This window comes from Bufo bufo, chromosome 1 (genome assembly GCF_905171765.1).
Source record: "Bufo bufo chromosome 1, aBufBuf1.1, whole genome shotgun sequence".
Taxonomy (NCBI): Eukaryota; Metazoa; Chordata; class Amphibia; order Anura; family Bufonidae; genus Bufo; species Bufo bufo.
This window is the reverse complement of record NC_053389.1, coordinates 408,740,657-408,757,390: the sequence shown is the minus strand read 5'-3', so window position 1 is coordinate 408,757,390 and position 16,734 is coordinate 408,740,657. Positions and strand designations below refer to the sequence as shown.

The 16,734-nt window shown below is 44.7% G+C and overlaps 1 protein-coding gene across 1 annotated transcript in view; it reads left to right on the top strand.

Moving 5' to 3' along the window:
* Window positions 1–16,734, top strand: part of JAKMIP2 (janus kinase and microtubule interacting protein 2) — a 173,358-nt gene that overhangs the window by 113,180 nt on the left and 43,444 nt on the right. The window contains exon 11 of the mRNA XM_040406284.1: window positions 353–481. Coding sequence (XP_040262218.1) covers window positions 353–481 — 129 coding nt within the window. The remainder of the gene's footprint in view (window positions 1–352; window positions 482–16,734) is intronic.

Below are 16,734 nucleotides of genomic sequence, written 5' to 3'. Positions count from 1 at the left end.
CATAGTAAAGATATAAAGATAAAAAGATATAAAGAAAAAGATTTTATTATTAGAGGGTTGACATTTACATAAATGCTTTCTTTGCAGTCCCCCCCAACTCAACCAAGTCTAAACCTAACTGTGTCTTTCCTGAACACAATTCCCCAGTGACCATTCTGGCATCCAGTATAATCCATGTACTGGTTTTTATATAGATAAATATATACTTTAATTTCCAGCTCATGCCATTACTTTACATACATGTAATAGCAGACAATGTAAATATTTATAAGCCATTTTAACAATCATGAACTGCCTCTTAGTTTTCTTCACTTTCAAATGTCAATAAAATGTCCCTTGTGTCTCTTCATAGAGTTTAGCAGCAGAAGAGTCTGAGCTAAGGTTTCGTCAGTTGACTAAGGAATACCAGGCATTGCAAAGGGCCTACGCTTTGCTCCAAGAACATACAGGCAGTATGATAGATGCAGAGAAAGAGACACAGGTAAATAAGCATGCAGCGCCATTTTTACCAGTCTATCACATTTTATCTAAATATAGCTTAATTGTTGTGTGATGTAAAGTAAAGGAACTGCTAAATACTTTGTTTCAATATCTCATAATTTTCAAGATCTCAGCTGTTCATGAGATAGGAGACTGAACAAACACCTACAGTCATAGCTGTGCTAACAAGGCACAGTATGCTCTAATTGTATCCAGTCAAAGCAATTGTCTAAGACAAATGTCCACACTCGAGTCACATTATTATGATCACCAACTAATATCCAGAGTAACCATCATGTGCAGCACTGACAGCAGTTAGGTGGGCTGGGAGTGACTCTATATGATCCTGGTAGGTTATTACAGGTATCTGGAGCCATGCTGACTGCACTGCATCCCACAACTGCTGGAGGGTGCGTGGGGGAGGATCCATAGAGCAAGCATAACAATGGAGGTGGTCCCACATATACAGGGAGTGCAGAATTATTAGGCAAATTAGTATTTTGACCACATCATCCTCTTTATGCATGTTGTCTTACTCCAAGCTGTATAGGCTCGAAAGCCTACTACCAATTAAGCATATTAGGTGATGTGCATCTCTGTAATGAGGAGGGGTGTGGTCTAATGACATCAACACCCTATATTAGGTGTGCATAATTATTAGGCAACTTCCTTTCCTTTGGCAAAATGGGTCAAAAGAAGGACTTGACAGGCTCAGAAAAGTCAAAAATAGTGAGATATCTTGCAGAGGGATGCAGCACTCTTAAAATTGCAAAGCTTCTGAAGCGTGATCATCGAACAATCAAGCGTTTCATTCAAAATAGTCAACAGGGTCGCAAGAAGCGTGTGGAAAAACCAAGGCGCAAAATAACTGCCCATGAACTGAGAAAAGTCAAGCGTGCAGCTGCCAAGATGCCACTTGCCACCAGTTTGGCCATATTTCAGAGCTGCAACATCACTGGAGTGCCCAAAAGCACAAGGTGTGCAATACTCAGAGACATGGCCAAGGTAAGAAAGGCTGAAAGACGACCACCACTGAACAAGACACACAAGCTGAAACGTCAAGACTGGGCCAAGAAATATCTCAAGACTGATTTTTCTAAGGTTTTATGGACTGATGAAATGAGAGTGAGTCTTGATGGGCCAGATGGATGGGCCCGTGGCTGGATTGGTAAAGGGCAGAGAGCTCCAGTCCGACTCAGACGCCAGCAAGGTGGAGGTGGAGTACTGGTTTGGGCTGGTATCATCAAAGATGAGCTTGTGGGGCCTTTTCGGGTTGAGGATGGAGTCAAGCTCAACTCCCAGTCCTACTGCCAGTTTCTGGAAGACACCTTCTTCAAGCAGTGGTACAGGAAGAAGTCTGCATCCTTCAAGAAAAACATGATTTTCATGAAGGACAATGCTCCATCACACGCGTCCAAGTACTCCACAGCGTGGCTGGCAAGAAAGGGTATAAAAGAAGAAAATCTAATGACATGGCCTCCTTGTTCACCTGATCTGAACCCCATTGAGAACCTGTGGTCCATCATCAAATGTGAGATTTACAAGGAGGGAAAACAGTACACCTCTCTGAACAGTGTCTGGAAGGTTGTGGTTGCTGCTGCACGCAATGTTGATGGTGAACAGATCAAAACACTGACAGAATCCATGGATGGCAGGCTTTTGAGTGTAATTGCAAAGAAAGGTGGCTATATTGGTCACTGATTTGTTTTTGTTTTGTTTTAGAATGTCAGAAATGTATATTTGTGAATGTTGGAGATGTTATATTGGTTTCACTGGTAAAAATAAATAATTGAAATGGGTATATATTTGTTTTTTGTTAAGTTGCCTAATAATTATGCACAGTAATAGTCACCTGCACACACAGATATCCCCCTAAAATAGCTAAAACTAAAAACAAACTAAAAACTACTTCCAAAAATATTCAGCTTTGATATTAATGAGTTTTTTGGGTTCATTGAGAACATGGTTGTTGTTCAATAATAAAATGAATCCTCAAAAATACAACTTGCCTAATAATTCTGCACTCCCTGTACTCAACTGGGTTCAAGTCTGGGGAATTAGAGGACCAAGGTAGTACTTGGAAGACTTGGTCATGCTCTTCCAACCAATGTTGAACATTTCTAGCCATGTGACATGTCTCTTTTTCTTGCTGGAAGATCCCATACGCCCCAGGAAAGATAATCAGCATGTATGAGTGTAAATGATCTGCAAGGATGGATTCATACCCAAATTGGTTGTGATTGCCTTCCACATGGATTATTGGGCCCACGGAATAGTCAAATACATTGAAATTTGCACTCCTTGTAAAGGGGTTGGCCACTCTCCAAGTATTTGCTACTACTGTGTGGGAGGTAGGGAAAAAGTGAATATCCTAATATATGTCATTAAGCAGATCTGCCTATATTTTCTATTATCTGAAGCCACGCCCCTGAGCCCTTTCTGCCCTGCAGCCGAATCCGTCCATGGCTGCACGCAACATGGAGGAGCTTGAGAGAAAGCTCGTCCATGCCTGTAGTGTAACTGTGCATGTGCTGCTTTTCCTCATCTGCCTAAGAGCAGCGCATGCCCATTCTTCCCCTGCCACTCGTATGCTCCCTGCTCCGACTCTTGTTCTAACTGTACAGCATAGTCAGAGTTCGGAGCAGGGAGCCTAGTAGGAGCGGATCCCCTGGCCATAACTTACAGAGCCTCTGTAAAGTAAATGTTAACCCCTTAGTGCTCTTTGACGTGTATACTCGTCATGGAGCACTGCTACTTGGCGCTCCATGACGAGTATACACGTCATGGCATTAAACTGTCACCATGTCTGCAGACATGGTGACAGCACTAAGACCCTGGCTGTTACACACAGCCAGGGATCTCAGCTAACCGGCCCGAGACCAATAAGGGTGGCCCCAGGCTAGCGATCGCTCTGATTGGCTAGTCTGTACAGACTAGCCAATCAGGCAATCCTAATGCCGGCTGAAAGGTTCTGATCCCCACAAAACGTGACTGTGGGGATCAGAACCTTCTAATGTGTACATATAATACCCCCCCTGTAGGCTCCAGCCTTCATTGTGCCCCCCTAATTTCAGGATTGCCGAGTGCGCGATCCCCCGCCCCCCTCTTCCTTCCCCCATTTTCCGGATGGCTGAGCGGTTGGCAGAGTGTCAGCATACTGGCACCGATGTTAGCCGGTTTAACCCCTTCCATGCCGTGGTCCATAGGGACCACTATATGGAAAGGGTTAACAGGGAGGGAACTCCATCCCTCTCCCATCGGGCCGCTGCTGTGCCATTGCAGTGACCCGATGCTTGACTGGTTCACAGAGGGAGGAGGCTCCCTCTATCCCCCATCGGGCCGCTGCACTGCTGTGGCAGCATCCTGATGGTTACCATGGCAACCGGGTGCCTTCACAGGCTTCCGGCTTGCCATGGTGCCTGATCAGGCTCCTGCTGAAGGCAGAAGCCTGATCAGGCTTAGGGTACTTTCACACACTAGCGCTATTCTTTTCCGGTATTGATTTCCGTCACAGGGGCTCAATGCTGGAAAAAAACGGTTCAGTTTTATCCTAATGTATTCTGAATGGAAAGCATTCTGTTCAGTGGGTGTATAGGGAGAGGGATTACCAGTAGAAAGCGGGAGGTGCTCATGCCGCTCTACAGAGCACTAGTGAGACCTCCTTTGGATATTGATACTTTGGAGAGAGTTCAGAGAAGAGCTACTAAAACATATTTATAACATCCGGAGAAAATATGAAGATCATCCCCTCTCAAGACATTACAAAGAGAAACATGGGGGAAATAGCAATGGTACCACATTTAGTGGAATAGAGATAGTTAATAAAAACAAAAGAGGGGGGGACTTCATCAAAAAAATGTCCCAAGCAGAGACCCACTGGATTTTCACTCTGAACACATTAGTACCATCAGGATTGAACTCAGAAATCAAACTGTTTGCCTTTGAATGAATGAATGCTAGAGCACAGAAGATATGAGGGGGTTAAATGAAGGAGGAGAAATAGACCTATATAAGCAGCATTAGGAGACCGAATTAGTATCCCTGACGAAGAATAACATTTTATTCGAAACGCGTTGTGGTAACTTTAGTCCTCCTAACCATCTGTAGCTCAAATCGTGACGTCACACAGTGCTCCGTGTGAGCGCGAGCGAGCAAACTTTTGAATTAGAGCTGTGCCGCTGGCTGGGGCAAGCTCAGTTAAAGTAATAGGGTCTAGCCTCCCAAATCCCCTTCATGTTGATGTGAGAGCAAGAAGCATGAACATACAATCGAATAAGCAAGAACACAGAAACAGGTAATTACCAATCTGGAGTTGTATAGCTATTGTATATTGTGTTTTTAGGGCACTGACAGATAGTGAAGGTGGACAGGGAGTGCATCGCGCAGTACCATAGTACAAAATATACATGTTTAATATCACCGCGTCCGTAACGACCTGATCTATGAAAGGGTCATGTTACTTTCCCTGCATCGTGAAGGCCATAAAGAAAAACTATGATGGAATTGAAATTTTGCCTACCTCACTCCCCCAAAAAAGGTCATAAAAGTGATCAAAAAAGTTGTATGCACCCCAAAATGGTACCAATCAAACCGTCACCTCATCCCTCATAAAATGAGCCTCTACATGAGACGATCGCCCAAAAACGGAAAAAAATATGGCTTTTAGAAAATGGAAACACAAAAACAGGCTTTTTTCTAAAATGCTTTTATTGTGTTAAAGTGAAATAAATAAAAAAAGTATACATATTAGGTATTGCCGTGTCCGTAACAACCAGTTCTATAAAAAATATCACATAATCTAACCCCCCAGGTGAACACCATAAAAAAAAAAAACTGTACCAAAAAAGCAATTTTTTATCACCTTACATCACAAAAAGTGTAATACCAAGCGATCAAAAAGTCATATGCACCCCAAAATAGTACCAATCAAACCGTCACCTCATCCCGCAAAAAATAACACCCTACCTAAGACAATCGCCCAAAGAGTAAAAAAAATGGAGACACAAAAACATGATTTTTTTTTTAATGCTTTATTATGTAAAAGTGAAACAAACAAACAAAGTAGACAAATTTAATATCATTTTTGGTAACCTTGCCTAACAAAAAACATAATATAGAGTGATTGAAAATCATATGTAACCCAGATTAGTATCAATAAAACTGACACCTTATCCCGTAGTTTCCAAAATGGGGTCACTTTTTGGGAGCTTCTAATGTAGGGTGCATCAGGGGCGCTTCAAATGGGACATGGTGTCTAAAAACCATTATGCTGACTTGTCTGCGATGAGATGACACCTGAGGTGCTGTTGCTACTATGCTATCACAGTTGGCCAGGGATGTCATGTGACCACTCCTCTGAAGATGCTTGCTCTGATGCATGCTGGGATTTTTACTTTCACTTTGCAGCTGCTCTGCCCACACAGCCTCTCATCAATGTGAGCATACTATGCTGAATGCAGTAGAAAAATTATATATACACAGTATATCTGTCATTATACTAATACTTCTTGGCTTTAGTTATTATCCGGGGCCTTTTATTTATTTTTTATGTGTATGGTGGCCAACCCCTTTAACCACCTCAGCCCCCAGTGCTTAAACACCCTGAAAGACCAGGCCACTTTTTACACTTCTGACCTACACTACTTTCACCGTTTATTGCTCGGTCATGCAACTTACCACCCAAATGAAAAATGAATTTTACCTCCTTTTCTTCTCACTAATAGAGCTTTCATTTGGTGGTATTTCATTGCTGCTGACATTTTTACTTTTTTTGTTATTAATCGAAATTTAACGATTTTTTTGCAAAAAAATGACATTTTTCACTTTCAGTTGTAAAATTTTGCAAAAAAAACGACATCCATATATAAAATTTGCTCTAAATTTATTGTTCTACATGTCTTTGATAAAAAAAAAATGTTTGGGTAAAAAAAAAATGGTTTGGGTAAAAGTTATAGCGTTTACAAACTATGGTACAAAAATGTGAATTTCCGCTTTTTGAAGCAGCTCTGACTTTCTGAGCACCTGTCATGTTTCCTGAGGTTCTACAATGCCCAGACAGTACAAACACCCCACAAATGACCCCATTTCGGAAAGTACACACCCTAAGGTATTCGCTGATGGGCATAGTGAGTTCATAGAACTTTTTATTTTTTGTCACAAGTTACCGGAAAATGATGATTTTTTTTTTTTTTTTCTTACAAAGTCTCATATTCCACTAACTTGTGACAAAAAATAAAAAGTTCTATGAACTCACTATGCCCATCACGAAATACCTTGGGGTCTCTTCTTTCCAAAATGGGGTCACTTGTGGGGTAGTTATACTGCCCTGGCATTCTAGGGGCCCAAATGTGTGGTAAGGAGTTTGAAATCAAATTCTGTAAAAAATGACCAGTGAAATCCGAAAGGTGCTCTTTGGAATATGGGCCCCTTTGCCCACCTAGGCTGCAAAAAAGTGTCACACATCTGGTATCTCTGTATTCAGGAGAAGTTGAGGAATGTGTTTTGGGGTGTCATTTTACATATACCCATGCTGGGTGAGATAAATATCTTGGTCAAATGCCAACTTTGTATAAAAAAATGGGAAAAGTTGTCTTTTGCCAAGATATTTCTCTCACCCAGCATGGGTATATGTAAAATGACACCCCAAAACACATTCCCCAACTTCTCCTGAGTACGGAGATACCAGATGTGTGACACTTTTTTGCAGCCTAGGTGGGCAAAGGGGCCCATATTCCAAAGAGCACCTTTCGGATTTCACTGGTCATTTTTTACAGAATTTGATTTCAAACTCCTTACCACACATTTGGGCCCCTAGAATGCCAGGGCAGTATAACTACCCCACAAGTGACCCCATTTTGGAAAGAAGACACCCCAAGGTATTCGCTGATGGGCATAGTGAGTTCATGGAAGTTTTTATTTTTTGTCACAAGTTAGTGGAATATGAGACTTTGTAAGAAAAAAAAATCAAAAAAAAAAATCATCATTTTCCACTAACTTGTGACAAAAAATAAAAAATTCTAGGAACTCGCCATGCCCCTCACGGAATACCTTGGGGTGTCTTCTTTCCAAAATGGGGTCACTTGTGGGGTAGTTATACTGCCCTGGCATTTTCCAGGGGCCCTAATGTGTGGTAAGTAGGTAAATGACCTGTGAAATCCGAAAGGTGCTCTTTGGAATGTGGGCCCCTTTGCCCACCTAGGCTGCAAAAAAGTGCCACAAATGTGGCATCTCCATACTCGGGAGAAGTTGGGGAATGTGTTTTGGGGTGTCATTTTACATATACCCATGCTGGGTGAGAGAAATATCTTGGTCAAATGCCAACTTTGTAAAAAAAATGGGAAAAGTTGTCTTTTGCCAAGATATTTCTCTCACCCAGCATGGGTATATGTAAAATGACACCCCAAAACACATTCCCCAACTTCTCCTGAGTACGGCGATACCAGATGTGTGACACTTTTTTGCAGCCTAGGTGGGCAAAGGGGCCCATATTCCAAAGAGCACCTTTCGGATTTCACTGGTCATTTTTTACAGAATTTGATTTCAAACTCCTTACCACACATTTGGGCCCCTAGAATGCCAGGGCAGTATAACTACCCCACAAGTGACCCCATTTTGGAAAGAAGACACCCCAAGGTATTCGCTGATGGGCATAGTGAGTTCATGGAAGTTTTTATTTTTTGTCACAAGTTAGTGGAATATGAGACTTTGTAAGAAAAAAATAAATAAAAAAAAAATCATCATTTTCCACTAACTTGTGACAAAAAATAAAAAATTCTAGGAACTCGCCATTCCCCTCACGGAATACCTTGGGGTGTCTTCTTTCCAAAATGGGGTCACTTGTGGGGTAGTTATACTGCCCTGGCATTTTCCAGGGACCCTAATGTGTGGTAAGTAGGTAAATGACCTGTGAAATCCGAAAGGTGCTCTTTGGAATGTGGGCCCCTTTGCCCACCTAGGCTGCAAAAAAGTGCCACACATGTGGTATCTCCGTACTCGGGAGAAGTTGGGGAATGTGTTTTGGGGTGTAATTTTACATATACCCATGCTGGGTGAGATAAATATCTTGGTCAAATGCCAACTTTGTATAAAAAAATGGGAAAAGTTGTCTTTTGCCAAAATATTTCTCTCACCCAGCATGGGTATATGTAAAATGACACCCCAAAACACATTCCCCAACTTCTCCTGAGTACAGCGATACCAGATGTGTGACACTTTTTTGCAGCCTAAATGCGCAAAGGGGCCCACATTCCTTTTATGAGGGCATTTTTAGACATTTGGATCCCAGACTTCTTCTCACGCTTTAGGGCCCCTAGAATGCCAGGGCAGTATAAATACCCCACAAGTGACCCCATTTTGGAAAGAAGACACCCCAAGGTATTCAATGAGGGGCATGGCGAGTTCATAGAAATTATTTTTTTTTGGCACAAGTTAGCGGAAATTGATTTTATTTATTTTTTTCTCACAAAGTCTCCCTTTCCGCTAACTTGGGACAAAAATTTCAATCTTTCATGGACTCAATATGCCCCTCACGGAATACCTAGGGGTGTCTTCTTTCCGAAATGGGGTCACATGTGGGGTATTTATACTGCCCTGGCATTCTAGGGGCCCTAAAGCGTGAGAAGAAGTCTGGAATATAAATCTCTAAAAAATTTTACGCATTTGGATTCCGTGAGGGTTCATGTGAGATTTAATTTTTTGACACAAGTTAGTGGAATATGAGACTTTGTAAGAAAAAAAAAAAAAATTCCGCTAACTTGGGCCAAAAAAATGTCTGAATGGAGCCTTACAGAGGGGTGATCAATGACAGGGGGGGTGAACAATGACAGGGGGGTGATCAATGACAGGGGGGTGATCAATGACAGGGGGGTGATCAGGGAGTCTATATGGGGTGATCACCACAGTCATTGATCACGCCCCTGTAAGGCTCCATTCAGACGTCCGTGTGCGTTTTGCGGATCCGATCCATCTATCAGTGGATCCGTAAAAATCATGCGGACATCTGAATGGAGCTTTACAGGGGGGTGATCAATGACAGGGGGGTAATCAATGACAGGGGGGTGATCAGGGAGTCTATATGGGGTGATCACCACAGTCATTGATCATGCCCCTGTAAGGCTCCATTCAGACGTCCGTGTGCTTTTTGCGGATCTGATCCATCTATCAGTGGATCCGTAAAAATCATGCGGACGTCTGAATGGAGCTTTACAGGTGTGTGATCAATGACAGGGGGGTAATCAATGACAGGGGGGTGATCACCACAGTCATTGATCATGCCCCTGTAAGGCTCCATTCAGACGTCCGTGTGCGTTTTGCGGATCCGATCCATCTATCAGTGGATCCGTAAAAATCATGCGGACGTCTGAATGGAGCTTTACAGGGGGTTGATCAATGACAGGGGTGTAATCAATGACAGGGGGGTGATCAGGGAGTCTATATGGGGTGATCACCACAGTCATTGATCATGCCCCTGTAAGGTTCCATTCAGACGTCCGTGTGCGTTTTGCGGATCCGATCCATCTATCAGTGGATCCGTAAAAATCATGCGGACATCTGAATGGAGCTTTACAGGGGGGTGATCAATGACAGGGGGGTAATCAATGACAGGGGGGTGATCAGGGAGTCTATATGGGGTGATCACCACAGTCATTGATCATGCCCCTGTAAGGCTCCATTCAGACGTCCGTGTGCGTTTTGCGGATCCGATCCATCTATCAGTGGATCCGTAAAAATCATGCGGACGTCTGAATGGAGCTTTACAGGGGTGTGATCAATGACAGGGGTGTAATCAATGACAGGGGGGTGATCAGGGAGTCTATATGGGGTGATCAGGGGTGATCAAGGGTGAATAAGGGGTTAATAAGTGACGGGGGGGGGGGTGTAGTGTAGTGTGGTGCTTGGTGCAACATATTACTGAGCTACCTGTGTCCTCTGGTGGCCAATCCAAACAAAGGGGACCACCAGAGGACCAGGTAGCAGGTATATTAGACGCTGTTATCATAACAGCGTCTAATATACCTGTTAGGGGTTAAAAAAATCACATCTCCAGCCTGCCAGCTGGCAGGCTGGAGATCCACTTTCTTACCTTCCGTTCCTGTGAGCGCGCGCGCCTGTGTGCGCGCGTTCACAGGAAATCTCGGCCATCGCGAGAGGACGCGCCGGCGCGTCCACTCGGAATGAATCAACCACCTCCAGGACGCGTCTGTGCGTACAGCGGTCCGGAGGTGGTTAAGTAGCAGTGGTGTCAGTGGCAGGTTGCAGCCAATCAAAGAAATGGAGGTTCCACGGCACTCAAAATAGTGTTTAGAGAAAAGCTTTATTAATGCACATTGATTCAATTAGGTCCAGACAAAAGTAAAATCTGCAGATGTATTTGCTGTACATGGAATCCTCTAGACCACTAGTCCCTAGTGACAAGAAATTCCAACTAAGTACCCCCAAGAAAGTAAGTGGTTATAAAAGTTAACAAAATAAGGCTCATACCTCTGTCAGAAGCTCTATTTGGAACAGTTGCTTCACATTTGATGGGAAGAACAGGGGAGCATTCAGAACCATTCTTCCTGTCAAAATGAAAAAACACCACACTTGGACCTCTTATGGAACTCATTATAGGTTTTGTCATGTTTTACACTTAAAAGAGGGGGGGGGGAAAGTGGCGCTTCACATAGAGCTTGCCATAGAGCTTTCACTACTCTAAATGTTTTGGCTCTGTTTATATTACAGTTGTGTTCCAAATTATTCAACCCCCAATGCTGTAAAGGGTTTTAGGGAATTTAGTGTACATTTGTAATTGTGTTCAGAATGAAATCTTACAAGGACTTTTGTAAAGAACCAAATGCAACTAAAATGACATTAATTGTTTTTGTAATACAGTATTAAATGTTTTTTTTGTGATTTCTTCATTGACACAATTATTCAACCCCTTAAAGACTACCACTCTTAAGAACAGAGGTTCATTCAAGTGTTTTCGATCAGGTATTGAAAACACCTGTGGATGTCAAGGAGCAGCAATCAAGCATAATAAGCACCAATTAGGCAGATTTAAAAGGACTGTGATACTCCGCTCCTTCTAGACATTTACTGGTGTGTTTACAAACATGGTGAAGTCAAGAGAATGGTCCAGGAAGACAAGAGAAGAGGTGATTTCTCTTCACAGGAAGGGCAATGGCTATAAGAAGATTGCAAAGATGTTAAACATACCAAGAGACACCATAGGAAGCATCATTTGCAAATTCAAGGCAAAGGGCACTGTTGAAACGCTACCTGGTCGTGGCAGAAAGAAGATGCTGACTTCGACTGCTGTGCGCTACCTGAAGCGCAAAGTGGAGAAAAGTCCCCGTGTGACTGCTGAGGAACTGAAAAAAGATTTGTCAGATGTGGGTACTGAAGTTTCAGCTCAGACAATAAGGCGCACACTGCGTAATGAAGGCCTCCATGCCAGAACTCCCAGGCGCACCCCCTTGCTGTCGACTGCAGTATGCCAAAAGTCATGTGGACAAACCACAAAAGTTTTGGGATAGTGTTCTGTGGACTGATGAAACAAAATTAGAACTGTTTGGGCCCATGGATCAACGCTATGTTTGGAGGAGGAAGAACAAGGCCTATGAAGAAAAGAACAGCTTGCCTACTGTGAAGCATGGTGGGGGTTCAATCATGCTTTGGGGCTGTTTTGCTTCTACAGGTACAGGGAAGCTTCAGCGTGTGCAAGGTACCATGAATTCTCTTCAGTACCAGGAGATATTGGATGAAAATGTGATGCAGTCCCTCACAAACCTGAGGCTTGGGAGACGTTGGACCTTTCAACAGGACAATGATCCCAAGCATACCTCCAAGTCCACTAGAGCATGGTTGCAGATTAAAGGCTGGAACATTTTGAAGTGGCCATCGCAGTCACCAGACTTAAATCCGATTGAGAACCTCTGGTGGGACTTAAAGAAAGCAGTTGCAGCGCGCAAGCCTAAGAATGTGACTGAACTGGAGGCTTTTGCCCATGAAGAATGGGCGAAGATACCCGTAGATCGCTGCAAGACACTTGTGTCAAGCTATGCTTCACGTTTAAAAGCTGTTATAACTGGAAAAGGATGTTGTACTAAGTACTAAGATTGAATGTCACTTGGGGGTTGAATAAAACTGATAATGATGTGAGCACAGAAAATACATTTGTGGTTATTTCATTATAAATGTTATGTTATATTTGTCTGACTTACAAGTGCCTCTTTGATTTAATTGTAAACAAGATGACTGAAATGATCAAAATCAATGTCAAACTGGCCACAACACTCAATTTCAGTGGGGGTTGAATAATTTTGAAAACAACTGTAAATGCAATTAAATTATAGGCAGACAAAACACCTTTTATCATGTTGTTTTCAAGTCCAAAATTATCTGCTGATTAATTTTATATAGGTCGGTATTCCTTTTTTGAGAATCTCCTGCATATGCATAGCGCTAATAACATGATTAGAGTTGAGCGAACACCTGGATGTTCGGGTTCGACGAGTTCGGCCGAACTTTCGAAAAATGTTCGGGTTCGGGATCCGAACTCGACCCGAACTTCATCCCGAACCCGAACCCCATAGAAGTCAATGGGGACCCGAACTTTTGGGCACTAAAAAGGCTGTAAAACACACCCGGAAAGGGCTAGAGGGCTGCAAAAGGCAGCAAAATGTAGTTAAATCCCCTGCAAACAAATGTAGATAGGGAAATGATGAGTTAACATAAAATAAATAAAAATTAAACAATATTAATTGGAGTGAGGTCCCATAGCACAGAATCAGGCTTCAAGTCACCCACCAATGGAGAAGGTCACTTACTATTATTTTGACCACAGCACCCAGACAAAGGAGAGAGGTCCCACAGCAGAGAACCAGGCATCATATCACCCACCACAGGAGTAGGCCACCATTTAGTTACTTTGACCCCTACACCCAGACGGAGGAGAGAGGTTACACAGCAGAGAATCAGGCATTTAGATCACCCACCACAGGAGTAGGCCACCATTGAATCAGACCCCGGCAACCATGTCAGATGGCACAAGCATAAGCTTTATATCAATCAGCACAGGAGAAGGCGACTTTGACAGACTTTGACCCCTACACCCGGACGGAGGAGAGAGGTTTCAAAGCAGAGAATCAGGCATTTAGATCACCCACCACAGGAGTAGGCCCCAATTTAATGGGACCCCGGCAACCATGTCAGATGGCACAACCATCAGCTTCATATCAATCAGCACAGGAGAAGGCGACTTTGAAAGACTTTGACCCCTACACCCAGACGGAGGAGAGAGGTTTCACAGCAGAGAATCAGGCATTTAGATCACCCACCACAGGAGTAGGCCCCCATTGAATCAGACCCTGGCAACCATGTCAGATGGCACAACCATCAGCTTTATATCAATCAGCACAGGAGAAGGCGACTTTGAAAGACTTTGACCCCTACACCCAGATGGAGGAGAGAGGTTTCACAGCAGAGAATCAGGCATCATATCAACCACCACAGGAGAAGCCACCATTTAGTTACTTTGACCCCTGCACCCAGGAAGAGGAGAGAGGCCCCACAGCACATATTCTGGCATCATATCAGCCACCACAGGAGAAGCCACCATTGAGTTACTTTGACCCCCGCACCCAGGAAGAGGAGAGAGGCACCACAGCACATATTCTGGCATCATATCAGCCACCACAGGAGAAGCCACCATTGAGTTACTTTGACCCCCGCACCCAGGAAGAGGAGAGAGGCACCACAGCACATATTCTGGCATCATATCAGCCACCACAGGAGAAGCCACCATTGAGTTACTTTGACCCCTGCACCCAGGAAGAGGAGAGAGGCCCCACAGCACATATTCTGGCATCATATCAGCCACCACAGGAGAAGCCACCATTTAGTTACTTTGACCCCTTCACCCAAACAGAGGAGAGAGGTTCCACATCAGAGAATCAGGCATCATATCAACCACCACAGGAGTAGGCCACAATTTAATGGGACCCCGGCAACCATGTCAGATGGCACAACCATCAGCTTCATATCAATCAGCACAGGAGAAGGCGACTTTGAAAGACTTTGACCCCTACACCCAGACGGAGGAGAGAGGTTTCACAGCAGAGAATCAGGCATTTAGATCACCCACCACAGGAGTAGGCCCCCATTGAATCAGACCCTGGCAACCATGTCAGATGGCACAACCATCAGCTTTATATCAATCAGCACAGGAGAAGCCACCATTGAGTTACTTTGACCCCTGCACCCAGGAAGAGGAGAGAGGCCCCACAGCACATATTCTGGCATCATATCAGCCACCACAGGAGAAGCCACCATTGAGTTACTTTGACCCCCGCACCCAGGAAGAGGAGAGAGGCACCACAGCACATATTCTGGCATCATATCAGCCACCACAGGAGAAGCCACCATTGAGTTACTTTGACCCCTGCACCCAGGAAGAGGAGAGAGGCCCCACAGCACATATTCTGGCATCATACTAACCACCACAGGAGAAGCCACCATTGAGTTACTTTGACCCCTGCACCCAGGAAGAGGAGAGAGGCCCCACAGCACATATTCTGGCATCATATCAGCCACCATTGAGTTACTTTGACCCCCGCACCCAGGAAGAGGAGAGAGGCACCACAGCACATATTCTGGCATCATATCAGCCACCACAGGAGAAGCCACCATTGAGTTACTTTGACCCCTGCACCCAGGAAGAGGAGAGAGGCCCCACAGCACATATTCTGGCATCATACTAACCACCACAGGAGAAGCCACCATTGAGTTACTTTGACCCCTGCACCCAGGAAGAGGAGAGAGGCCCCACAGCACATATTCTGGCATCATATCAGCCACCACAGGAGAAGCCACCATTGAGTTACTTTGACCCCCGCACCCAGGAAGAGGAGAGAGGCACCACAGCACATATTCTGGCATCATATCAGCCACCACAGGAGAAGCCACCATTGAGTTACTTTGACCCCCGCACCCAGGAAGAGGAGAGAGGCACCACAGCACATATTCAGGCATCATATCACACACCACAGGAGAAGGCCTCTTTCAGTGATTTAGGCCTTTGGACCCAGACAGAGGAGAGAGGCACCACAGCACATATTCTGGCATCATATCAGCCACCACAGGAGAAGCCACCATTGAGTTACTTTGACCCCTGCACCCAGGAAGAGGAGAGAGGCCCCACAGCACATATTCTGGCATCATATCAGCCACCACAGGAGAAGCCACCATTGAGTTACTTTGACCCCCGCACCCAGGAAGAGGAGAGAGGCACCACAGCACATATTCTGGCATCATATCAGCCACCACAGGAGAAGCCACCATTGAGTTACTTTGACCCCCGCACCCAGGAAGAGGAGAGAGGCACCACAGCACATATTCAGGCATCATATCACACACCACAGGAGAAGGCCTCTTTCAGTGATTTAGGCCTTTGGACCCAGACAGAGGAGAGAGGCACCACAGCACATATTCTGGCATCATATCAGCCACCACAGGAGAAGCCACCATTGAGTTACTTTGACCCCTGCACCCAGGAAGAGGAGAGAGGCCCCACAGCACATATTCTGGCATCATATCAGCCACCACAGGAGAAGCCACCATTGAGTTACTTTGACCCCCGCACCCAGGAAGAGGAGAGAGGCACCACAGCACATATTCAGGCATCATATCACACACCACAGGAGAAGGCCTCTTTCAGTGATTTAGGCCTTTGGACCCAGACAGAGGAGAGAGGCACCACAGCACATATTCTGGCATCATATCAGCCACCACAGGAGAAGCCACCATTGAGTTACTTTGACCCCTGCACCCAGGAAGAGGAGAGAGGCACCACAGCACATATTCTGGCATCATATCAGCCACCACAGGAGAAGCCACCATTGAGTTACTTTGACCCCTGCACCCAGGAAGAGGAGAGAGGCCCCACAGCACATATTCTGGCATCATATCAGCCACCACAGGAGAAGCCACCATTTAGTTACTTTGACCCCTGCACCCAGGAAGAGGAGAGAGGCACCACAGCACATATTCTGGCATCATATCAGCCACCACAGGAGAAGCCACCATTTAGTTACTTTGACCCCTTCACCCAAACAGAGGAGAGAGGTTCCACATCAGAGAATCAGGCATCATATCAACCACCACAGGAGTAGGCCACAATTTAGTTTATTTGACCCCTGTACCCAGGAAGAGGAGAGAGGCCCCACAGCACATATTCTGGCATCATATCACACACCACAGGAGAAGGCCTCTTTC